Genomic DNA, 21,720 nt, shown 5'->3' with positions numbered 1-21,720 from the left:
CATACAAATAGCTTCCTAAATAGGATCTGGCACAGGCTTTCTGGACCTGCCCTTCTACATACCGCTGTATTATGCAGCTGTTGCGTTCAGGTCACCCTTTGAAGACAGGACTTTTATTCTGATTTTTACCTATAAGGAACCGAAGCGCGGAGGAAGGAAGCGTGGCGTGGCGTGGCAAAGACCATGCGAAACCTTGGCAGAACCAGCAGGTGGGTGCTGATTTCCTTGGAAAGGAGGGTGATGAGCACCTTGCAAGAGAAGATCTTTTGGCAGCACCTCCGTGACTGTTGGAATTCTTGGATGCCAAAACAATAATTACAAAGTCTTAAGATTAAAATAAAAATAAACAAAGAACCCCTCCTCAGATTCATAGATAAGGACTTTAAATGGTGGTAATTACACGTTATATTTGGAACATGATTTTTCTGTTGGAGATCATCCATAAAAGACACTTGCAGTTTTCAGCTAAGCCTGTAAGTTTCTTAAACGTACATTTTCATTCTTGATTACTAAATCATGACATATAGGAAAATAATATTTTCTTTGTATTATATACAGAAATAACTAAGAGATTGCAATGGAATTCTGTGCTGGACTTGGGGCACACTGAGGAACCTGAGGACTGTGTGCATCCTTTTTTTTTCTTTTTTTTTTCTTTTTTACCAACTACAATTAACGGCACAGTGAGTCCAAAACAAGCTGGGATGATCTGATGTCCTTGGTTTTTTGTTACCAGCCAAAATTGGTTTTATGTACGTAACAAGCTGTACAGAATGGATCTTAGCAGAAGGGCCGTAAATTACATGCAGTGTGGTGGTGTACGGGGGAGATGCCGGGGGGGATCTGGAGGAAGGAAGTCCTTACTGGTCTGTTGTGGCTGTACTTTTAGGCTTTATCTTTCCTTAACTTTCTGTGTCTTCCAAACCAACCATGATTATATTTTTTTTTTTACTTATATGGCATAATTACTTTGGATTTAAACTATTAATATAGAACAACTCCAATATGCATTTATGAATCTGAGGTACATGAGGCTGTGGGGTGATCCTGAAAATGTTTCTCAAATGTAGCTCTGTGTGAAATTGTAGCCTAGGCTCCATATTGAGTTTGAGCATCAATATCAATGTCAGTAACGTCTTTTTATGGCTTTAAATGTTTTGTTTACTTTTGAGTAAAGTTCTGTGTACAAATAAAACACACACATCAAGAGTGTCATTGGAAAGTGCACACAGTGAGGGGTGGGGAGTTCATTTGGTGCTGCGTGAAAACTCCACAGAGTAAATAGTTTATGCTGAAAAAAACTGTTGTGTGTGAGGCCATGGTTGTCATGGCAAGTATGGAAAGCTGGGCCTGCTTTTTGTGCTACACCCCTTTCTGAGATGTTGCATGTAGTTCCCACCAGGCAGGTGGTGGTCCACTTTTGAGTGGGAACATTTACAGTGCTGCAGAGGTCCATTCCTTACATGCATGTTCTGCATTAAAAAGGCAGCCCTCCTCAAATCTTTGGCTCATTCAGGTCTCTGCCTATGCACAAAAGCCCTTTCCCACAGAAGTGCTGTTTCTTCGGGTCACAGACAGAAAATAGTAGGTGGAAGGATTAACCTGAGTGAAGAAATAGAACAAGCAATCAGCATGAAAGACCTTGTGGAAGTTGCATTTCTATTTCCAGTTTGTACTGAAGTCAGTGAGGCGCTGGCACAGGTTTCCCAGAGAGGTGGTGGAGGCCCCATCCCTGGGAGCGTTCGAGGTCAGGCTTGCTGAAGCCCTGAGCAACCTGGTCTGTTAAAGGTGTCCCTGCTTACTGCAGGGGGGTTGGACTAGATGTCTTTCAAAGGTCCTTTCCAACCTAACATGTTCTGTGATTCTAAGTGAGTACTGAAGGAAGTGAATAAAAAGAAGCATCAGTTATTGTATTACCTTTCTTGCTCTATTTCAATTTTTTACCATCAGCATAAAAATGTAAGGAAAAAACAAGGAAAATCCAAAATTATGGACTAGATATAGTTGTGTTAGTGAGGTATTTGCAAAGTGTTTTGTATAAATACTCTGCAACACACATGCTAAGAAGTGCCTACAGAGACCTGGGAGGCCTCTGCTACATATTTTCTATTAGAGATGCTGAGATAAGACTTGCTTATTGCCCTGCTGATACTTCTGTCACATGTGTGGTTTCCACCAACACTTCCGCAGGGACAGCCTGTCTCTTGCTGGAGGGAACTGGAGTGTCTGGTGTTAACAGCATGTGCTGCTCCCATCCTGCCACTTCCAGCAGCTCCGGAGCTGCCTTCTCCTTTCTTTCCTTCTGGGTCCTTCCACTGTTACTGAATAAAAACATGGTTACAAACTATGCTCTTCAGTAGTTATAAAGCTCAAGTTTTCAAAGCAAATAATTGCTCTTTTGGTCACCTGAGGGGTTCAAACCAGGGCAGCAGCCTGTGTGCTCTCTGTGCTGGTAGGGAGGATTCTTCTTTGAGGTCTACATACCCCTTACAAACTGAAAGTAGCGGTGCTTGTCTTTTCCTCCGTACCTGTGTACTTCTGCTAGAAGGGCCTAGTCATCATCATCATCGTCGTTTAATTTTCTGTGCTTGATTCAATCTGTAGTTGTGCTCTGTAGAGCTTCACTCGCTATTTAGTGATAACAAACACATGGCATGTGTGTTCAACAGAAAACTCTGAGTCTTGTGTGGCCCTAGAGAAGGCTGAGCTGGGCATGTCCTTACTCAAAAGGGAACATGAAGCAGTTTGTGGTCTGGTGAATACAGTGCTTTTAATAGGAAAATCCTGATGGTGTTATGAGGGGCCAGGGGAGATGGATGTTTGTCCCAGTGTGATTAGTCCTGTGCCCCAAGCTTTGATATTTCAGAGATAATGTGGGTATGGTGACTGCAAGGAGTGCATATGATAGGGATAAATTACATCCCGGTAGGGTGGTGTCCTGCAGGTTACAATTTGAATCCGAGCCATATTAGCAGGAGTTCATCAGCTCCACCTTGAGACTTGACCGGACAAGTTGGTGAATTGGGGTTGTGTAGGTAGTGTTGTGCCTCTGGTGATTAAGGGAGAGGGGGGTTTTGTTTATGTGTGTTTATGTACATGTGCTTTATGCCCTGCTAGGACCGCACCTCAAAGAGATAAGAAGTCCTCCTGACAAACAAAGCAGCAGCAGCAGCAGCTGTCTCTTGGATGGTTAAGATAAAGAATGAGCAAATATCAGAGCTAATACAATTCAACTAGTTCTCGGGCATTTCCCCCCTTTCCCTCCCTGCCAAAGAAAGAGTAGCTAATGAAGTCCCTGCTGAGCACTGGGAAGGCAGTGGCATTTGCCTGTCTGCCTTGCTCCTCTTCTAGCACTGTGTAGCTTAGCTGTGCATGCAGAAGGGCTGCTGCGGGCCACATGGTTGTCCTCCTACCCACGGGTAAAACAATTATTTGTTAGTTAAGATCTGTTCATGACAAATTTCTGCTGCTTGTTTTCATAAGACTGAGTAAACGCATCGGTCATTTCTGGCCTCCCTGCACTCATCTCTTCTGCAGGCAGATCTTCTTCTTCTTACTCTTTGCCACTAGCTGTTAAGGAGGCTGAAGGTGACCAAAGCTGAAGAAGGTTTTCGTTGCCTTCACCCCTGCAGAAAGTCAGCTCCCTGATGACGAGGCAACAGTATGGAGAGATAGGATTTTTTTCATGCATAAGATAGTAAAATAAGGCTTTAGCCCTTACCTACCAGGAGTGACTAATGAGGAGAAGGGCATGGCAGAGTAATCCTGTAATCCTCTCCTGGTTTCTGCTGGGAGACATTTTGTTCTAAAGATCAGCACAGTCATAGAAATAATGCAGAGTAATCAGTCTCATCTTTCCCCAGCCCCCATCCTTGCTCCTGGCTATTAGCAAATTAACAAAATCTTCCCAAGCTTTTGCATGAGACTTACTGTGTCATTACTTAAAAAAAGGGGAGGGGGGAAGCTAATCTCTGCCTCACTTCTTATCGTTCCCTATCTTCGCCCCCTTTGTTATTACCGATGAGTCATACTTCACCTTTTCCTTAGTCTGCATCTCCCACATTCACTCTTCTACTGACTTTCCTGCCACCACCCCTCGCTCTTGGAGGGAATTCTCTGCTCCTTTGCATGGGAAATTTCAGTTTTCCAAACCCATATTTTAAATTCAGGTCCTACACAGGGTTGCATTCTATTGTCCCAGAAAGAATTTCCTCCCTACTTGAGAACTACTGATCAAAATTGAGATTTTGCCCTTAATTTTTTTTTTTAATAGTTCATTACTACACATACTGACAAGGCATTTGTAAAGGTATGTTTGAGCTGATTAACTGATTCAGTACAATAACTACTTTTTATGGGGAAAAAAGTGTTTGTCATAGACGTGCACATGATAGGGAGGTTGGAACTGGGTGATTTTTAAGATCCCTTCCAACCCAAAGCATTCCATCCTTCTATGAAAACATAAATGCTGAATTCCAGGGGGCAGATAACTCATTTTGAATTAGCATTTTGCCTTATAATTCAGATGGCAGTGAGCTTCACAGGGGGAAGAATTGTGGGACAAACTGTTGGTTTAATCACAGTTAGACTTGCTGCTAAAACTTAATTTGCAAGGACATTTTCTGCAATGTGAGACCAACACTGTAACATGGGAAAATAATACAGATGCACTTTTCTGGGAATAAAGTGAAATCAAGGAAGAAACCCCCAGTGCTGGGGAGGAAGTTAAGGCCAGGAATCATCAGACTCCAGAAGGAGCTGAACCACTGTTGGTGATGCTAACACTGCATGCAAAAGCCCTAAGAACAGAACTGGTTTCAGAGATCATGAGGAGAGTTCCCCAAATGCGTTGCTGAGTCTGTTGTGGGATTCAGCTGATGTCATGATTGTCATTACGGACAAAAATCAGTTGTCACTATTAAATAACTGTAGCATTACTCACTAAATTAGTGTGAGATGGATCAAATTCTGTTGAGAGCGTTGGACATCACTCGTTTGTACCAAAGCAGGGTGTTTGTGAAGGTCTTTTTGCAGTGTTAGTTTGGGATGTTCCTCACCCTTTAAAAGTCTGAAGTTGCACCTCTGAAGGTTGGTTGTGAAATTCTGTCTTCCAAGTGAGTGAAAGTACACATTTCATTCCAAATGCATGTTGCAGAGAAATCACAACCACTTCTTGGGTACTGTTAGCACAAGTGTAGCACGGTGGATGCCTGCGCACGTGCAGGGTCCTAACAGAGCTGAAGTACCCGGAGTCTGATGCAATAGGTGCTGCTGCTCTGTGTGTCTTCATGATGCCAATAATCACCTGGTGTGAATGGATTGAGCTTGGTCATAAGGTGACCAAACTCCCGTGGTATGACCTGGGATGTCATGCTGCATGCACTGGACAGCTGGAGTGGGAACTTTCCTGTCTGGAATGCACATCCTTGCCTAGAAGTAGTACACCATGCAAATAGAAGTTTACTTCCACAGAGTTAATTTTCAAGGAGCTGATCTGATGATGATGACAATGATGATGACTTGGCTACAGTATTGTTGTTTGGCCAGATCAGTTTCCCATTCTAGCCACCACCGCAAAGGGATCGAAATCTGCAGCCAGGGATGCAGGGAGCTGAGACTCCCACATCTGACAGCTGCCATCTCTATGCTTGGCTTAAAAGGACTGGGAAAATGCACTTTTAGTGACTGATGTTTTCGGCACCAACCAAGCTAATTTTATTTGGGCAATTAACATGTCCCGGAGGACTTAATATGAGCCTGGTGCCAGTTAGTCTGAGACTTACTTGTGCTCAGTTATGTCTCACTAAAGATATGAGAAATTCCAGTGATCAGTTAAGAGACTGCTGAACTGATCAGATCTGAGACGCTAACTCAGTTGGCCCTTGCCTGCTCCAAGATACGGAGGCCTAATTTTCCACAATTAACAGTCTCTGAATGTTTTGTTAACATAGGCAAAACTGTTTGCTTTGTTTTTGCTGTTCCCTTCAATCTGATTTCCAGAAATGTCCAGAGCATATCAGCTCTGTTTTTCCAAACAAAACAATAGCACGAGGAGTTTCAGTCAAATCAGTTAAAATTCACAAGAGTTTTTAACCAACTGCAGGGCCCTAATGTGGAAAATGGCAGGAACAGCCGTAGATTTTCTGCTTCTGGGCTTTCCCATTCATAGCACATCCGTCTTTGTTTTGTTGAGTTGGGGATGATCTTGTGGTATATGAATCCAGAAGGTGTTTCTGGGTTGTTTTACATGGCAAAAGAAGAGTGATGGAGCTGTTGCAGGCACAAGTTTCTGTTGTTAGGACAGTCACCTGCTTCCTAGGCTGGGAACATCACTCATACCAGAAGTGAGGGTATGTATCCTCCCAGCCTGCACATCACAACAGTGTTTAGGTTCCTCTTATTTGTCGTTGCTCAGGGTAGAAGCTCTAAAGGACATCTTAACCTTGGCAGGCTGTGCAGAAATTGTACCTGAGCTTTCTTTGCCTGGTGGAGACTGCATGGGACCCTTGTGTTTAGAGATACATGGACAATGCATGTGTTCAGTCCTACCACTCCCTGCCCCTCAAAACCAGCACCAGAGTCTGAGAAATGAGGTCTCTCAGCTGGCACTTGCACAGCTGCTGATGTCCAAAAGGTTTTGGGGGTGTATCCTGTGACTAGTACAGCCCTCCTAAGGGTGTAAGCCAAAGTCAGAGACTTCATAATGAACAAGGAAACTGTGGTTAATGGTCTTCCATGTCCCTAAACTTCCCTGTGAAGAAAACACATGGATTTTCTTCCAGAGAAATGTAGGAAGTCATTTCATTTACAATGTGTTTTATAAAGATATAATGACCGCTGTTGAATGCTTTCAGGACACATATATGTTATATACTGTGCTCCTAAAGCAGTTGGAGTTGGCTTGCTGTGAATGTGGTGCTGCTCTGGAGAAGGTAGTTGAAATGAACTGAATCCTGCTTAGTGCACCCTCGAGTTTTATTTAGAAATGAGGATGTGTCCCCTACCCTTAAAGGTAATTTTTGTCTCCCTTTCAAAAGTTTCCATCCTTAACTGTTTCTGGGGCATTCTGGTAGACAGCAGCCTCCTTCTTCCAGCACTGCATGACTCATGTTATCGTGGCTGCTCATCTCGGGTGCAGAATCTTGTGAAATGCATTTTTGTCTATCTAAATGTGTACCATCCACTGATTTTTGCCTTATCTGCTATGACAGTAATATCTTCTCAAAATGCCAGTGAGTGAGTTGGTTAAGCAACACTTCCAAGCCCTACAGCCCCTACTTCCATAGTTTGTTTAGCAGGTTCATTAATTACCTCCTTAAAATAGTTCCTCTGGGCTTCCTCCTACTCAATATTGAGTATGCTAATCTGCAGCTTCGTGGCGTTGTGGGGTTTTTTATAAAGAAAAACGGACATTTCACTCTTTTTTTCATGCTTAGGACTCTTAAAAAAAAAAGTTACAGAAAATGTAGTGCTTGCTTTGCCAGTTTTGGTGTTGGTGATTATTACTTGTGAAATATGTTTCTTTGTTTACTTCTGAGCAGGGTTTTTTATATTTATACACATGCACACATGTTTGCATTATTGCTCTGTCTGCATTGCAGAATTCACCCCAAGTAAGGCAAAAGCTCAACCTTCTTGCTGTGTAAGTACACAAACCGTAGCAGTTCATTTATCAAATCCCCAGTGCAAGCCTTTTACGCTTCTTTTGAGTCGTTACCTATTTCATGGGCCTGTAACCTCCAGAAAATAAACGTGAGAAAGCCCTTAAGCACGTTGGGTTTGTTTATTGATACGTTATTTGGTGGGAATTCTGCAAATATTGTAGCCTTGGCCTGAAGCTTGTCATAGCATTTTCAGAAGCTTGCCAATGAGCTTGTTACGAGCAGAAGCCAACAGGTAACGGAGGAATGTTTTGCAGGTTATGCCTCCTTGTCCAGGATGCCTACGGTATGTTCAGTGAAGTGCAGCTGCAGTCCCTGACTTCGGCGGGTGCCGTTGAGGAGTACTGCAGGAGGTGGGAAGGAAAATCCTGCTGCTTAGCTGGAATGAAGATTTTGCAAAGAACTACAAGAGGAAGGTGAGCACAGTTGGCGGGGGGGGTGCCTCACGTGCTGTGGCAAGCAGAGGTGATCCACCTTTCCTATTTATTTATTGCCGTGATTGGTATTGTTTGGAAGAACTGAATCTGGCTTTGGCCAGTGAAACATCCTCCTTGCTGGTCATGGGGCATCCAGTAGTACTTGAGCCAACCACACTCCAAAATGAGCATTAGCAAGCTGACACCCAAACAGGCACTTGGCAGAGTAAGGGATAGAGAAGAATTACTGTATGCAATATTTTGTGTTTTCTTCCTCTTCAGTAGATTCAGAGACTTAAAAACATTAGTTCACCTCCCTTTCATTGCAGAACTATTTGCTACAGTAAGTTTTTAAACACGGCTGCCTAGTATGGGTTGAAGTTTCAAGCACAGACTTTCCCTTAGTATATGAAAGCTTAATTTAGTTAAGTCTATATGGTTTTGGAAGCACAGATTAAGATTCTTAAAAAAAAAAAAAACACCAACCAAAAAAGTCTTGCAAATCATGAAGGCATTCTTATTCTGGAATAACAATGTCTGCAGGTTTATAGAAAAATCCCCCTCAGATAAGTAACATATTGACTTAACAGTACCTCTCAGACTTTGCTTATTCTGTGATTCCTTTGACATTCTTTGAATATAAAATATCTTTAATCAAGAGAAAAACATTTAAATGTATCGAGTATCTTACAGACTATCGTTCTAAGGAAAGTAATATGGTGTTCACATGGGGACCTATGTAAATAAAATTAGATTGGTTCAATTCTCAACATGATTTATTCGTACAAGCGTCCAATCTAGATAAGCCTTCAGTATTAGAGTGGCTATGATATTTCTGCTGACACTTTTTTTTCCTGTTGAAAAATGCTGTTTCATCAAAACCAGAATGTTTCATGGAAACATTATCTATTTTGGAGACAATTTTGTTGGGAAGATTTTTTTCAGGTCCAGAGGGAGTGAATATTCTCTCTCTCTCATTTCATGAAAACTTTCAGAAAGTCTCATTTTTGTGTTTCATATTGGAACAAAAACAAATTTCAAAGCCTTGAAATGTTTAGCAAAATGGAATTGTTGTTTTCCAGCCAGCCCTATTCAGTATGCTTTTCTTTTTATGTACTCGCAGTGTTAATTTTCAGATCCTTTGGATTTCAAGCCTACTTGCATTTTTATGGATCTTTAATAACAAACACGTCTTCTTATTTAATTATTTTGCTGGCTTTTTTTTTTTTTTTTCAAGTTACATTTTTTCCAAACAAATTAAATAATGGCTTTGGAATTCTGGATACAAATGAAGTTTTACAACTGGCTGCTGGTGTTTCCAGTACTCTGCCTAGCTAATAAGAGACAGACTTTTTCTAATGTAAATCCTGTTTCAAAGCATCAGTAACTTAACTTCTGGCTATTCTGACTCCGATTAGAAGACACACTGCTGAAAATGTTGGTGGCTCAGCTGGAGCTGTGCTGGTGGTAACCCTGCTAGGAAACATTAAAAGGAAAAGGCTCTCGTAGCTTGGGGGACAGTGCAGCGGTTGAAACGTGATTTCATTGTACAAGATGGGTGGGTGGGGAAGTTGTTTGGGAATTTAGTTTTTTCTTAATTGTTTTAGCCTAAGTTCTGCTTTATAACTCGTTATTACTTTTAAGTGTTGGGACACGTTTTGTGTCACTCTAGGTGTGATGGAAACCACAGTAAAGCCATAGCTGACATTAATATAAGGGAGTACTTATTCCATGGAGAGTGTAATTAGACTGTAGAACTCATTGCTACTGGCTAAATGGGTTTCCAGAGCCAGTGGTATATCCGAACACATGATGGGATATGCCTGTGAGTGCCCAACCTTGGCTTGAAGCACATGAGTGAATAAGAACTATGTGGTCTGCCCTGCAAGACAGACTGCTGCTTTTTTTTTTTTTTTTTTTTGAATGCCAAGGAAGGAGATGGCTTTTAAACCTTGTTTCCTGGAGTCTGACAGTGGCTTTTGAAATGGATAAAGTATAGGAAATACGAGGGAAAAGTCATGACTACTCTTTTCTGCTCTTTTTTTTCTTCTTTTTTTTTTTTTTTTTTTTTTTTGTGTGTGTGTGCCTTTGAAAAATATGGGCTGGAGAAAGCCAGGAATGGCTAATAAAATCCCATATGTGCATGTTGTCCCACCGTCACATGGATTATAATCCCTTTTATAAAGGCAGACTGTTTCCTCAATCCCTCCGTAAGACAGAGGAGATTTTAATTTAACAGATACAAGAGGTTCTCAAACTTTTTGTATCAATGGCCTGCTGTTATTGTTCAAAAAAAATTCCAGGCCATCATCTGTCCTCATCATCAAGTATTCAGTGTAAAGTAGTGTTTAACATAATTCCAGTAAATGTAATTTTAAAATCCCTGTTGTAAACTGAAGTTGCATTTCAAGGACCAAGAACCTATAATAAAGGATACTTTACATCCAGGTGAAAACCTGGCCATAAACCTGACTTATCTTTGGAATGGGCCTGTACTATAACATGTACTAAAGAAACTAAGCCAGTCTCTTCTCCTGGTAAGAAAATACTTGTGTTCCAAAACAAAAGTAGGATAAAACCTTACACAGCCATGTTTTGTCTTGACCAAGACAACCCTGTGAAAAATTGCAATTATAGTAATCTTATATTGAAAGAAACAGTGTTGGTCTTGAGTACCAGGGTCTCATACTAGGTCATACAACCTCCATTGTTTTAGGTGGTTTTTAGAACAAGCCCTATACCCCATGTGAAACATACTCCCCAAAACCATCCCTGCAAGAAATCCTCCCCTTCCAGTAGAGGAAGTGGTGATTCCCTTTACAGTCCAGTTTCTGTCAATCCTGTAAGACAGACGGGCACGGCTGAGTCACAAGAAGGTTGCTGTGGCTTGTTCAGAATCTTATTTCCAACAGGTCTCCTAGTTTGTTCATGAGGCTGTTGAATAAGGTAGGAACCAGTTTTGTAGCCACTGAATTAACAGCACATATGTCATTCAGTGTCTGTTTCTTGACACCTTTTCTCTTCGCTGTCTGGTTCATACTCGTCTCCTGGCCTTCCCGACAGCTGTTCCCTGCACTGTGTGCTTAGCATCATCAGAAAAGAAAGATAGGGTGGTTTAAAGAGAGAAGACTAAAAGATGTTCATTGGTCTGCTGCTGCTGGTGTTGGCTCCAGAAAAGTGCATGTTCTCTCTCCTGTCCTCCCACTGCCTCGTATGTCGGTCTCACAAATTCAGCCCCTTGGAAAGAAGTGAAATTTGGATTTGGTGTGCTGCTGGAGGCAGGAATTTTGGTTAAGAATCTGTAAGCAGTACAACTAACATGTAACCCCCCTATTTTAATAGATCCCAGGCATGTTTCAGGTATGTCCGGTATAACCAGTACCTAAATGGATGCAATTAGATGCAGGGACTGAGCACCCACGAAAATGCCTCGGGAGTAAATAACTTATAAATTGTCATAGTCTGCTGCTTCCTACCAGAAATTAATTTCAATGAACTGGGATAAACTTTGTAGTTAGATATCTGTCTTTATCAATGAAAACATTAATTATGTGTTTTTATGCCTGGTGAGAGTTCTACACAGGATAATAATTTGGATTTTGACAGTTTGTGTATTTTCACCTGATTTGCCAAGCACTGAGTTGGTTTACTGCTGAGCATAGTAGATCTACTACCTTCTCTTTATGCCTTCTCAGAAGGTAGAAATATGAAGAGTTTCTATTCAGTAGAATGGAAAGATGACACCAATTTAAAATTGGATGGGGGGAGGAAGAAATGCTTGAACATAATACATAATTAACACATGGTGTTAGTATGAATTTTGTCCCTAAGTTAAATATAAAAAATATTTAATAAGTCTCAAAAGAAGATGCAACTGTTGGATAGTGCTAAAATCCACACTTAGGTTGGATAGAGTAAAACACTTTGAAGGATACATCAACTCATAAGCTTTGGCACTTGACCCAACCTTTAATTCATGTCAGGTTGTGTTGTCAGTTGCATTTTCCTCCAAAGGTCTGATTGAACATCAACCAGTGTTGATTTCCATCACAAACTGCTGCGTTTTCAAATAAAGTTGGCTCCTGTTGCTTGTCGTTTTAAACTTACAAATGTTAGACACTGAGATGAGAAATCTCCATATTTATCTGTATTGTTGGTCACTATTGTGCCTGAATTCTTTCTTTCTTTGTCTCTTTCTCTCTCTTTCTCTCTCTCTCTCTTTTTCTCTCTCTCTTTCTTTCTTCCTTTCTTCCTTCCTGTCTTTCCTTTCTTCCCTTTCTTTCTTGCTTTGCTTTCTTCTCTTTCCTCTCTCCCCCCTCTTTTCTTCTTTCTCTCCCTCATTCCATCTTTCTCTCTTTCACTTCCTTTCTCTTCCTTTCCTTTCTTCCCTTTTCTTTCCTTTCTATTTAACTTCTATACTCCTCTGGCCCCTCTCTCCGTTTTCCTCTACCCTTCACTGTATACTTTCTCTTCTTTTTGCTTTACACTCAGAGGAGATGGCCATTGCTAGCAGCTATACAAGAAAGTGTTTCAACTACTAGACGTTGACAGGAAATGAAATAGTAAGAACTCTCCACAGAGCAAGGAAGTCATAACTTCCTTCCTTTGGGTTTCCCTCCTCCCAGAAGGCTGCCATCTAAAGAGCCACCCACATCTCTGAGGCTTTGAGGTCCTGAAACGCTTTGGTAATTGCTGTGGTTTAAAGTTGAGTTCCATTTAAATCATCATTTCAGCAATCACATTGAAGTTTATAATATTTGCATGACTTTATTTTTTTTTATTTTTGATAACTGCTTATGTATCAGAAATTAACTGCTCCCAGAGTTACACGCTCTTTAACAAGCACAGACTGCTGCGTGAATCTTTAGTGCTTCTGGCATGAATCTGTTTAGTAACCAGCATTGGAGAATAGCATAGCTATATCCTTACTGATTCAGAAGTACTCATTTCAGAGTTTTAATATAGTAGGTGTCATTTCTAATGTATTATAGACAATTGAGTTACTAAAATATGTAAATCAATTATTCAAGAATAATATATCTGAACAAAATTCGGGGGAAAAAAAAAACCAGCAACCCTTCCTTCCTGTTTGTATGTTGACTGTCATGCTGGTTAGTAGGCTCAGATTTTTACTTTATGATTTTGTTGCTTTCATTAATCAAGTCTGATAAAATATGTTGTTTCTTAGTTTGTGCAGTGCAAGGTCTTAATAGGTCAGTGAAAGGGGGAGCCAGCCTGCAGTATCAGCCTTGTATTTGGGTTGCTTGTCTTTCCGTAGTTGAAACTTTGCAGTCTGGGTGATCATTATGGAATTTCTTCTAAGTTTCAAGCAAGGAGATGTTTCACAGAGGGCTTGGAGTTGCATTTTCAGTCTCGAGACTGAAACTGCCAAAAGGAAACTATTTAGGTTTAGAATAAAATTGGGAGAGTAGAAGAGGAGGAAGCAGAGAAGGGCCAAGTCTTGAGTCCTCTGAGCAAAGCTGTGGAAGATGTTGGAGGAGAATACATAGTCTTTCTTCTTTGCCTGGTTGTAGGCATTGTTTTCCTTCTACTTTCTTTGATATTGCATATTTTCTCCCTGTAGTCATTCTTCCCTGAATCTGTGGCATGATTATTAAAGTTGAAAAATTCCCCAAACAACAAGCTGTCATGTTAAAAGATGAGTCAAGCATGTCACACACTAAGCTCTTGCACCAGAACTGTAAATGAAACTACACACTTGTGAGAGAAATATACAAAATCTCTTTACTAAGTTATGAAATAGGTTGTCAGACCAGAGTCAGTCAAATAGTTTTGCAAAATCGCAAATTGAGGTTTGTTTGGTTCCAACAGCATGGCTTGTACTATGAGCCACATTTCCACAGGATCAGACTAGATGTGTTGATAGTATAAATAGTGGTTTATTACTTTCCTGGGTGCCTAAATGTAACTACGGCATCTTTTCTCTTTATTTGTACACTCTTACCAAAAATCTTAGAGCCAACATGTCAAAGCATGTGTGCACATACAGATGTATGCCATCTGACTTTGCAGTGAAGAGCTAAACAAGCCAGGAGGGTTAAAAGCTGAAGGTGACTTCTGGCTCCTGCTGAGCTGTGAAACTGAGAAGGGAGGTGGTTAGGTGAGCGAACGAAAGCAGCTTCTTCTGTACAGGCTAGCACAGTCAACATCTACAGCAAGAATTGTGGGGACGGAGAAGTAAATGCTATTTTCTTAGTACCACTCGCTGTCTTCCACTAATTCTTCTATGGACTAGTTCAAGACAATTTGTTAAATAGGTCAGAATTAGTTTCTGCACATGCTTCACATATGTTTTGTGTTTTCTCAGCCATGTATTTAACCTAATCTTGAAAATTCTCTTCTGTCTGGGTAGGCAGCAGGCAGTTTGCATTTATGGATATACAGAAAGGATGGACCGAAGTTCAGCAAGGAAAGTTTTAAGTTGAGAGAGACGCCTTTTGAGCACATTGGATAATAAAAATAGTTAAGGATACTAAAAAGAATTATTTTGCATATTATGCATACAGGCACGTGTCTCTGTGAGCCTGTATCATAGAATCATCAAGGTTGGAAAAGACCTTCAAGATCATCAAGTCCAACCGTCAGCGCTAGGCTACCGTAACCTCTAAACCATCTCCTGAAGCACCACATCTACCTTCTTTTGAACACCCCCAGGGATAGTGACTCCACCACCTCCCTGGGCAGCCTGTTCCAATGCTTCACCACTCTTTCAGTGAAGAAATTTTTCCTGATATCCAATCTGAACCTCCCCTGGTGCACCTTGAACCCATCCCTTTTGTCCTCTCACTAGTTATTAGGGAGAAGAGGGCAACACCCACCTCTCTACAACCTCCTTTCAGGTAGCTGTAGAGAGTGATAAAGTCTCCTCTTCCCCAGGCTGAACAGCCCCAGCTTCCTCAGCCTCTCCTCATAAGACCTGTTCTGCAGATACCTAATCAGCCTAGTTGCTCTTCTCTGCACCTTATCCAGCACCTCGATGTCCTTCCTGTACTGCAGCACACAAAACTGCACACAGTATTCATATATAAAAATGTCATTATATATAAGCAAAGCCTGGAGATGTGGGTTTACAGAAGAGTACCTGTTTGTAGAAAACTGCCTGTCCTAAGGCTGTTCTTCCATGGAGCTCTGTACTGTAACACTCCACTGGAGTTACTAGTGGTCTTACTGTGTTGGTGTTGTTGACAGTGAACATCTGCATATTTAGTATGGGACAAAAAGACTTTTACCAATATAGATCTCAGTCTGACATGGAATGTAGGGTGTTAAGTCTGTCACTTAGAATCTGATAGATCATTTCTGTCTTTCTGGTTATGGTGTCAATCTGTTTTTCTTTTTTTTTTTTTAAATTATAGAATCTTACAATAGAGTTATTGTCTCTGAAGTAAAAAACAGTGTTATTCAAAATACTTTAATTGCTATTTTTTTCATCCTCGAGCCTGTTTCTTCTCACTTCTTACTCTCCTTTTCCTTTTTTTAGAGGTCTGTTTGTGATCAAAATTTTTCATTTTAAAATAGTGGCTAGTAATTACACTCACAGAGCAAAATTGTAATGCTTTTATTTTGTCTTCTGTAGCCAGAAATGTCTTTGTGCACATGGAGGCTAACCATGTCCCTTCCCTGTAGCACAGCCCCAGCTGTTCATCTCTTGTCCTGACTCTATCGATGAAGGAGGATACACATATTGGATAAAATACACCCATTGTTCAAGTCAGATTGAAGTGGGATTTGACTGTTGCTCATCCAATAAAGAGAAAGAATAAAATTCTTTCTCCAAGGATACTGATTTTCTACGGAGGAGGACACAATGTCTTGCCTCTTCTCTGCTGTCATTTCCCCCAGGTCATTCCTCTTTCTGCTAAGTCAAAGTCCCTAAGTGTAGAGAGTTAACTTTCTTGGAGGCAGATACACATGTAGAGAAAGAATGTTTGCTCCTCACAAGGGGTGCTGACTGATACAGTCCCTGGCACATCAGTAACAGCACTGAGAGAGGACATCCCCTTTGGTAGAGAAGGGTCCTGGCACAACGTGATTTGGGACCTGCAAATCGTCCAGGTGGCAAATGTCCCTGTCATTTGTGTCAAAGAAAAGGATGGGGCGGAGATGCTCAGGGTGCACTCTCTACACAACGCTGCTCCTCTGCCTGTTTGTAAACAAATACTGTCATTTACGAATAATTAAGTGTTCCTAGTACAGGCAGTAGGTGGCCTTCTCCAAAAGGAGAAGAGCTTCATGTCCCTTGTGCAAACTTAAAAATCCAGATGAGGGATTGATGTACAGCCTGAGCAGAGACGTGGTTGCACCTGCACTGCAGCGCCATCGCTGATTTGCTCTAAGTTGATCAATACATGATCTCATCCTATTGCTACAAGCCCTTGTGAACAGTTCTCCCCCAGCTCTCTTATAGGCACCTTTCAGGTACTGGAAGGCCACTATAAGGTCCCCCCAGAGCCTTCTCCTATCCAAGCTGAGCAAGCTCAACTCCCTCAGCCTGTCTTCATAGGAGAGATGCTCCAGCCCTTTGATCATTTTTGTGCCCCTCCTGTGGACGTGCTCCAACAGGTCCATGTCCTTCTTGTGTTGAGGGCTCCAAAGCTGGACACAGCACTCCAGGTGAGGTCTCATCAGAGTAGAGGGGCAGAAATACCTCTCTCGCTCTGCAGCCCAGCATGTGGTTTGCCTTCTGGGCTGCAGATGCACATTGATGGCTCATGTCCAGCTTCTCATCCACAAGTACTCCCAAGCCCTTTTCCTGGGCTGCTTTCAAGCACATCATCTCCTAATCTGTATGGGTAATGGGCTTGTCCTGACCCAGATGCACAACCCTGCACTTGGCTTTGTTGAACCTCACGAGGTTCACCTGGGCCCACTTCTCCAGCCTGTCCAGGTCCTTGCCCAGTATAGAAGTCTGTGCTCTCTTTTTGTAATTCCCCTTTTTCTTGTCCCTGTTAGCAAAGTCCAGTTTGTTCCACTGGGCTGTAGAGAGGATATCATTCTGTACAAGACAGGACAGACATTGTCACCCTGATCCAGGATTCTAGAAGTGGTCAGTTGGCTGTGAAGTCTCTTTAATACCCAAGAAGTGTTGCTGTGTGTGTTGTAATGTCCTCACTTTGAAAAACAAAACACAAGCACAAACCCCACGAGCCTCTTCTCCTTTTACAGACACTGAGATGATGCCCTGTAAGTCAGGAAGGTCATTTCTGTAAAAAAAAAAAAAGTTTGTGTTTCTGGTCTGTTCATTAGTGTGAAGAACAAAACTACAGATAGCAGCTCATCTCTTTAATCTGCCAGCTTGGTACCTGAGTCCTGAACCACCAGCTTTATTCCACAAGATCTAGTCTGAGTTTCAGGTTCATGAAACTTCTGGTCCAAAAGTATCACTGGTAACACCGAATCATAGCTGGTACCTGCGCTTTGTGAAACGAGATGGGAAGAAGTTCAGTGCTTATAGACACCCAAGGTCTAAGCACTGAAGGATCTGGAGAAGGACTAGGGAAATACATAAATAAATAAGCTTAAGCAGAAGTGAGCTAAAAGCAGAACTTTAAAGGAGAGGTTCCGTGACCACTTGAAGAGAAGCTGCATATTGCAACATGCTTCAGCCCTGTACCAGAGCATGCCTTTTCCTCCTTATAAACAGTTGCATTTAGAAACAAATACTACTTTTAGCTAGTTTGGGACTGGATTTTTTACCGATCTCTCAGAAATAGGAGCTTTCTCAGTTGGAGGAACAGACAGCTCCTTCTTGGAGGCAGCGTGGGGTTAAAATCCAGATCTCTGTGCTTCACACAAAACAGAGGACTAGGACAAGATAACTGAGAGCTTTAACTCAAGAATGCATGCCTCTTCAAGTTGGTTATCTCTAGCTATTTCCCCTCCCTCCCCTGTTTTCTTGGCCTCTTCCTCAGATATTCCTGACTGTCCTGCAAGGATGCCACATCATCTGAGCAAGCAGCCGCCCTGCAGCTTGTCTGCAGCAGTCTGCATGTTACCTCAGTATGCTGGGCTGCTGGTTTTATGTTTGTTTCTAAATTAATAGTGGGAAACTTACAAAATAAAGAAATAAATGAGCAGCTGTGTAGGGAGGAGACCCTCCTCAGCACAGGTACTTAAGATAACAAAATCTCACCTCTTTCTCTATACCTGATAATTACCAACTTTCCTGAAAGCAGCTACAGTCAGCTGCTAGAGAAAAGCAAGAAAGAAAAATACTAGAGGCAAAACTTTATATATTTACTTACTTATGTTTTAATCTATCAGTTAAAATAGCCAAAAGCTGTTTTTAAAATGAAGTTGCACTGGTATCTATGTCCTTCCCAAGCTAACTTTTATCCCAATTCCCCTTAATTTTATCATGTAGCAGGCTGGCTGTGGCGAAGGATTGAATGTGACTTGCTTGTCACTGCATGTGATACATCCCTTCCCTCCCTCTCCACCCTGCAGCAGAAATTATTACATTAGACCAAATCAAAATCAGCTTCCAGAAAACAAACACGGTTTAAAATTGTTTTCATAATCATGCAATGGTTTAAATTATATTTCTTAACTAATCTTTCTAATATATAGCACTGGCAAACATTTCAAACCTGATTTTATTGGTCTTTTTGAAGGGCATTAGGACTTTTTAGTCTGATAGACAGCCTGTGGCCTCCAGTAGTGCCTGTAAAAGTTCCTGGACAAAGTCAAGGCTCTGAAATGGTAAGTCTTGTTATTACAGAAATGTATTTTTTCACTCACAACTACTTTTTTTGTTGGTAGTGTAATCATGTTTACTTTGGGAAACAGATTCTCTCCCTCTCTTTAGCCACTGAGCTTTGTTTTACTGGTTCTGCCAACCTCCTAGGCTAACCTGAAGCCCTCTGGATCAACAGCATATTTCCAAAATGATGCAATTAGCCCCTTATTAATCCTCTAGAGCTAGAATGGTGGGATGTCCAGACACATTATTCCTCTCCTTGCAGGAAGAAAGGGATGCTAGATAGCATGGAGCCAGCTGAGAAAATCTGTATATAAGGATATTAACTTGTTCTTTAAAACACTTTTCAGCCTTAGATTCAAAAGCACTTTTCTGAAAATTAACTTAACTGACTGCTGGAATCAGGTCTCTTACTAGTTACGATGATTTTGACTAATAATTGTCTCATGTGAAGACAGTCAAAGGATATACAGAAAAATAATTTACTGAAAAATAATGAATGTTTCTGTGATTTTAGGGGGTGAGAAGGTATTAACATGGGTTTAAAGTATGTTACTGTAAATTTTCAAATCTAATTGCATCTTTAATTTTCCTTTAATTAGCTTTTGTATTTGAAAAGGAGTTCTGTCATATCAAGTGTCATTTTGGTAACATGAGATCATTTGAGAAGCTTCTGGGTAACCAAGTGGTCATGCTGTTCTGTTCTTGTATAGCTCTTCTTTGGGGAAGAAGTTTGTGGTATTAAAAATTTGTGTTAGAGCCTAGGGGAGTCAATCAGGATGCAAATCGTGGAAAAGAAGAAAAAGCTGGAAATAAACACATTTCAAAACCAGGGGACATTAAAGCTGGATATAACGAGTTATTTCTGAAGTCTTGAGAATTTTTCCTCTGCCATGTGAAGTGTTCTTTGCATTGTGCAGGGGTTTATGTTGAAGAACAAAAAGTTCAGACCTTGTTTATATGTAAACCCAAGACTGAAACTGAGTGAAGCGGCTGCTCTCTCCTTGACTCTCCCTTTCATCTAGACATTTTGGGAGCCAAAGGGATTGTTTTGTGCATTAAAGTACTGCACAACAGAATGGGAGTATCCACGGACAGAGCAAAGCTCTTAAATGTTGTTTAGTGTTGTTATGATTCTCATTTGCTCTTCATTTTCTCTATTTTATTACCAATCTAAAACCAGTGTCATTTGCACTTCTGAAATACAAATTCATTGCACAGACGACCAAGACTTGCAGTCTTCTACTGCAGGAATCTGGCTGAGCAGAGTTTTTTTTCAGTTAAGATACGTGTTTCTGATAGAAGCAGTAGAGTTTTACGCAGACTTTTATGAAAGCAGTACATAGGTACATAAATAATATTGCCATCACGCTGGTTATATTGTTAGGAGGAGATCTGTGGAATTGATTTCTTTAGAGCCATATGTGAAATCATTCAGATACCTTCTTTAGTGCTGTCAGAGGCAAACAGAGATCGAGTTGACGTCTTTTTCTCCCCTTATGTGGATTTTTTTTTTAGTGGGTGGGCAGCTGTCTTTAATAAATTCATACTTATTTTATTAAATGAAATGCTTTATTACCAAGCATCTCTAGAATAATATTTTACCATATCCACAATAAAGATTATTTGCTAGCATTGTCCTTTTTAAAATTATTTTTTCCTGGGAAGGCTTTTCTGCCTTGGGACCTCTTTAAGTGGTGATTGATAAAGTTGTTACGTCATGGTACTTTTTAAGGGGGAAAGAAAAATCTGGCATAACACAAAGAGAGCAGTTCTTGTAGCTGTTGCGTTCCTGTTCTTCATTATCTCCTTGTGCTGCCCTGGAGTTAATTTGGCAGTTTGAAACGTTCGTCAGCTGTTTACTATCACAAAAAAAACCCACCCACATGCAAAAATCCCCAAATCTCAGGAAAGTTACGGATTGTAAGAAGAATAATCGGGGCACTCCTACTGTCTGATTAAAAGAAACACAGAAGGAGCAAGGGGCACCTTGAAATGGTCGCAGTGTTTGCCCAGTGTGCCCAATCGTGAGATGTTTTTGTGATGAGGATCAATGTCAGATTACGGGAAGAATGATACGCACAGGCTGATTTCACTTAGAACTTGTGAATGTCAGTTTATTAACTCAGCTTCTACTTCAGAGGGTTGTTGTTATTAACCGTGTAATTTTGTTTTCCTGTCCCTCTGAAAATGTAAATCGTGTGGCTCGTTTTGGCTATTATTATAAAACCCTATGGGCAAAATTATAGCGCCTTTTTTAAGGTCACATTTCTTTTCCTTACTTTTTAATAGACGACAACTAATCTGCCTCCTCCCAGCTTCTGTTATATTCTTACTGTTCACTCTGGTGAAAGACACGTGGAAATGGATGAGGAGGAACAGATTTCTAATTTGTACCAGCCGCCCGCTGTTCATGGTCTGAAGGAAATTCTTCAGGTAATCTGCTTTACAAGTCAGATAACAAATGCTTTGTTCCACTGGATTTCTGGTATCATGTTTGTCTCATTCCCCCTTCTGGCACTGCTTTCAGATGGATGGCTGTAATGAACGTTGCAGCTTTTGGGCGCAAGTGCTGTACCTACGGCTGCAGGTAAGCTGTTCGCTTAGCAATGAATTAAACACACAGTCAGCATCGTGCTTATGTGGAGAAGCCAGCATTGGTAGTATCACCAGGTCTAAAGCGCTCGTGAAGGGGTACAGTGAACTGCATCCCCAGTTTCAATACCATCCAGTCCTGAAAGTCAATTATTTCTAACAAAACTGCTATCTAACCAGAGGTAGTACTTCACCCCGGTAAGGGAGCTTGCAGAAAGTTTGGTGAGGTTCAGTTTATAGCTAAGTGGTATCCTTAGATACATAGTGAAAATTTCCCAGTCAGTTGAGTGTCTGGGGACAGAATTTAACAGATGATGGTTATATAAAA

At 41.1% G+C, this 21,720-nt stretch overlaps 1 protein-coding gene across 1 annotated transcript in view; it reads left to right on the top strand.

Annotated features, from left to right (window-relative positions):
- SPIDR (scaffold protein involved in DNA repair) overlaps window positions 1-21,720 on the top strand; it is a gene marked incomplete at its 5' end in the record, with an annotated part of 210,869 nt that overhangs the window by 173,909 nt on the left and 15,240 nt on the right. The window contains 4 exons of the mRNA XM_084279909.1: window positions 7,919-8,077; window positions 18,712-18,799; window positions 21,090-21,233; window positions 21,328-21,387. Coding sequence (XP_084136035.1) covers window positions 7,919-8,077; window positions 18,712-18,799; window positions 21,090-21,233; window positions 21,328-21,387 — 451 coding nt within the window. The remainder of the gene's footprint in view (window positions 1-7,918; window positions 8,078-18,711; window positions 18,800-21,089; window positions 21,234-21,327; window positions 21,388-21,720) is intronic.

Source organism: Gallinula chloropus (genome assembly GCF_964237585.1).
Source record: "Gallinula chloropus genome assembly, chromosome: 2".
Taxonomy (NCBI): domain Eukaryota; kingdom Metazoa; phylum Chordata; class Aves; order Gruiformes; family Rallidae; genus Gallinula; species Gallinula chloropus.
Note: the sequence above shows the minus strand (reverse complement) of the source record. Positions and strands in the feature narration are given on the sequence as shown.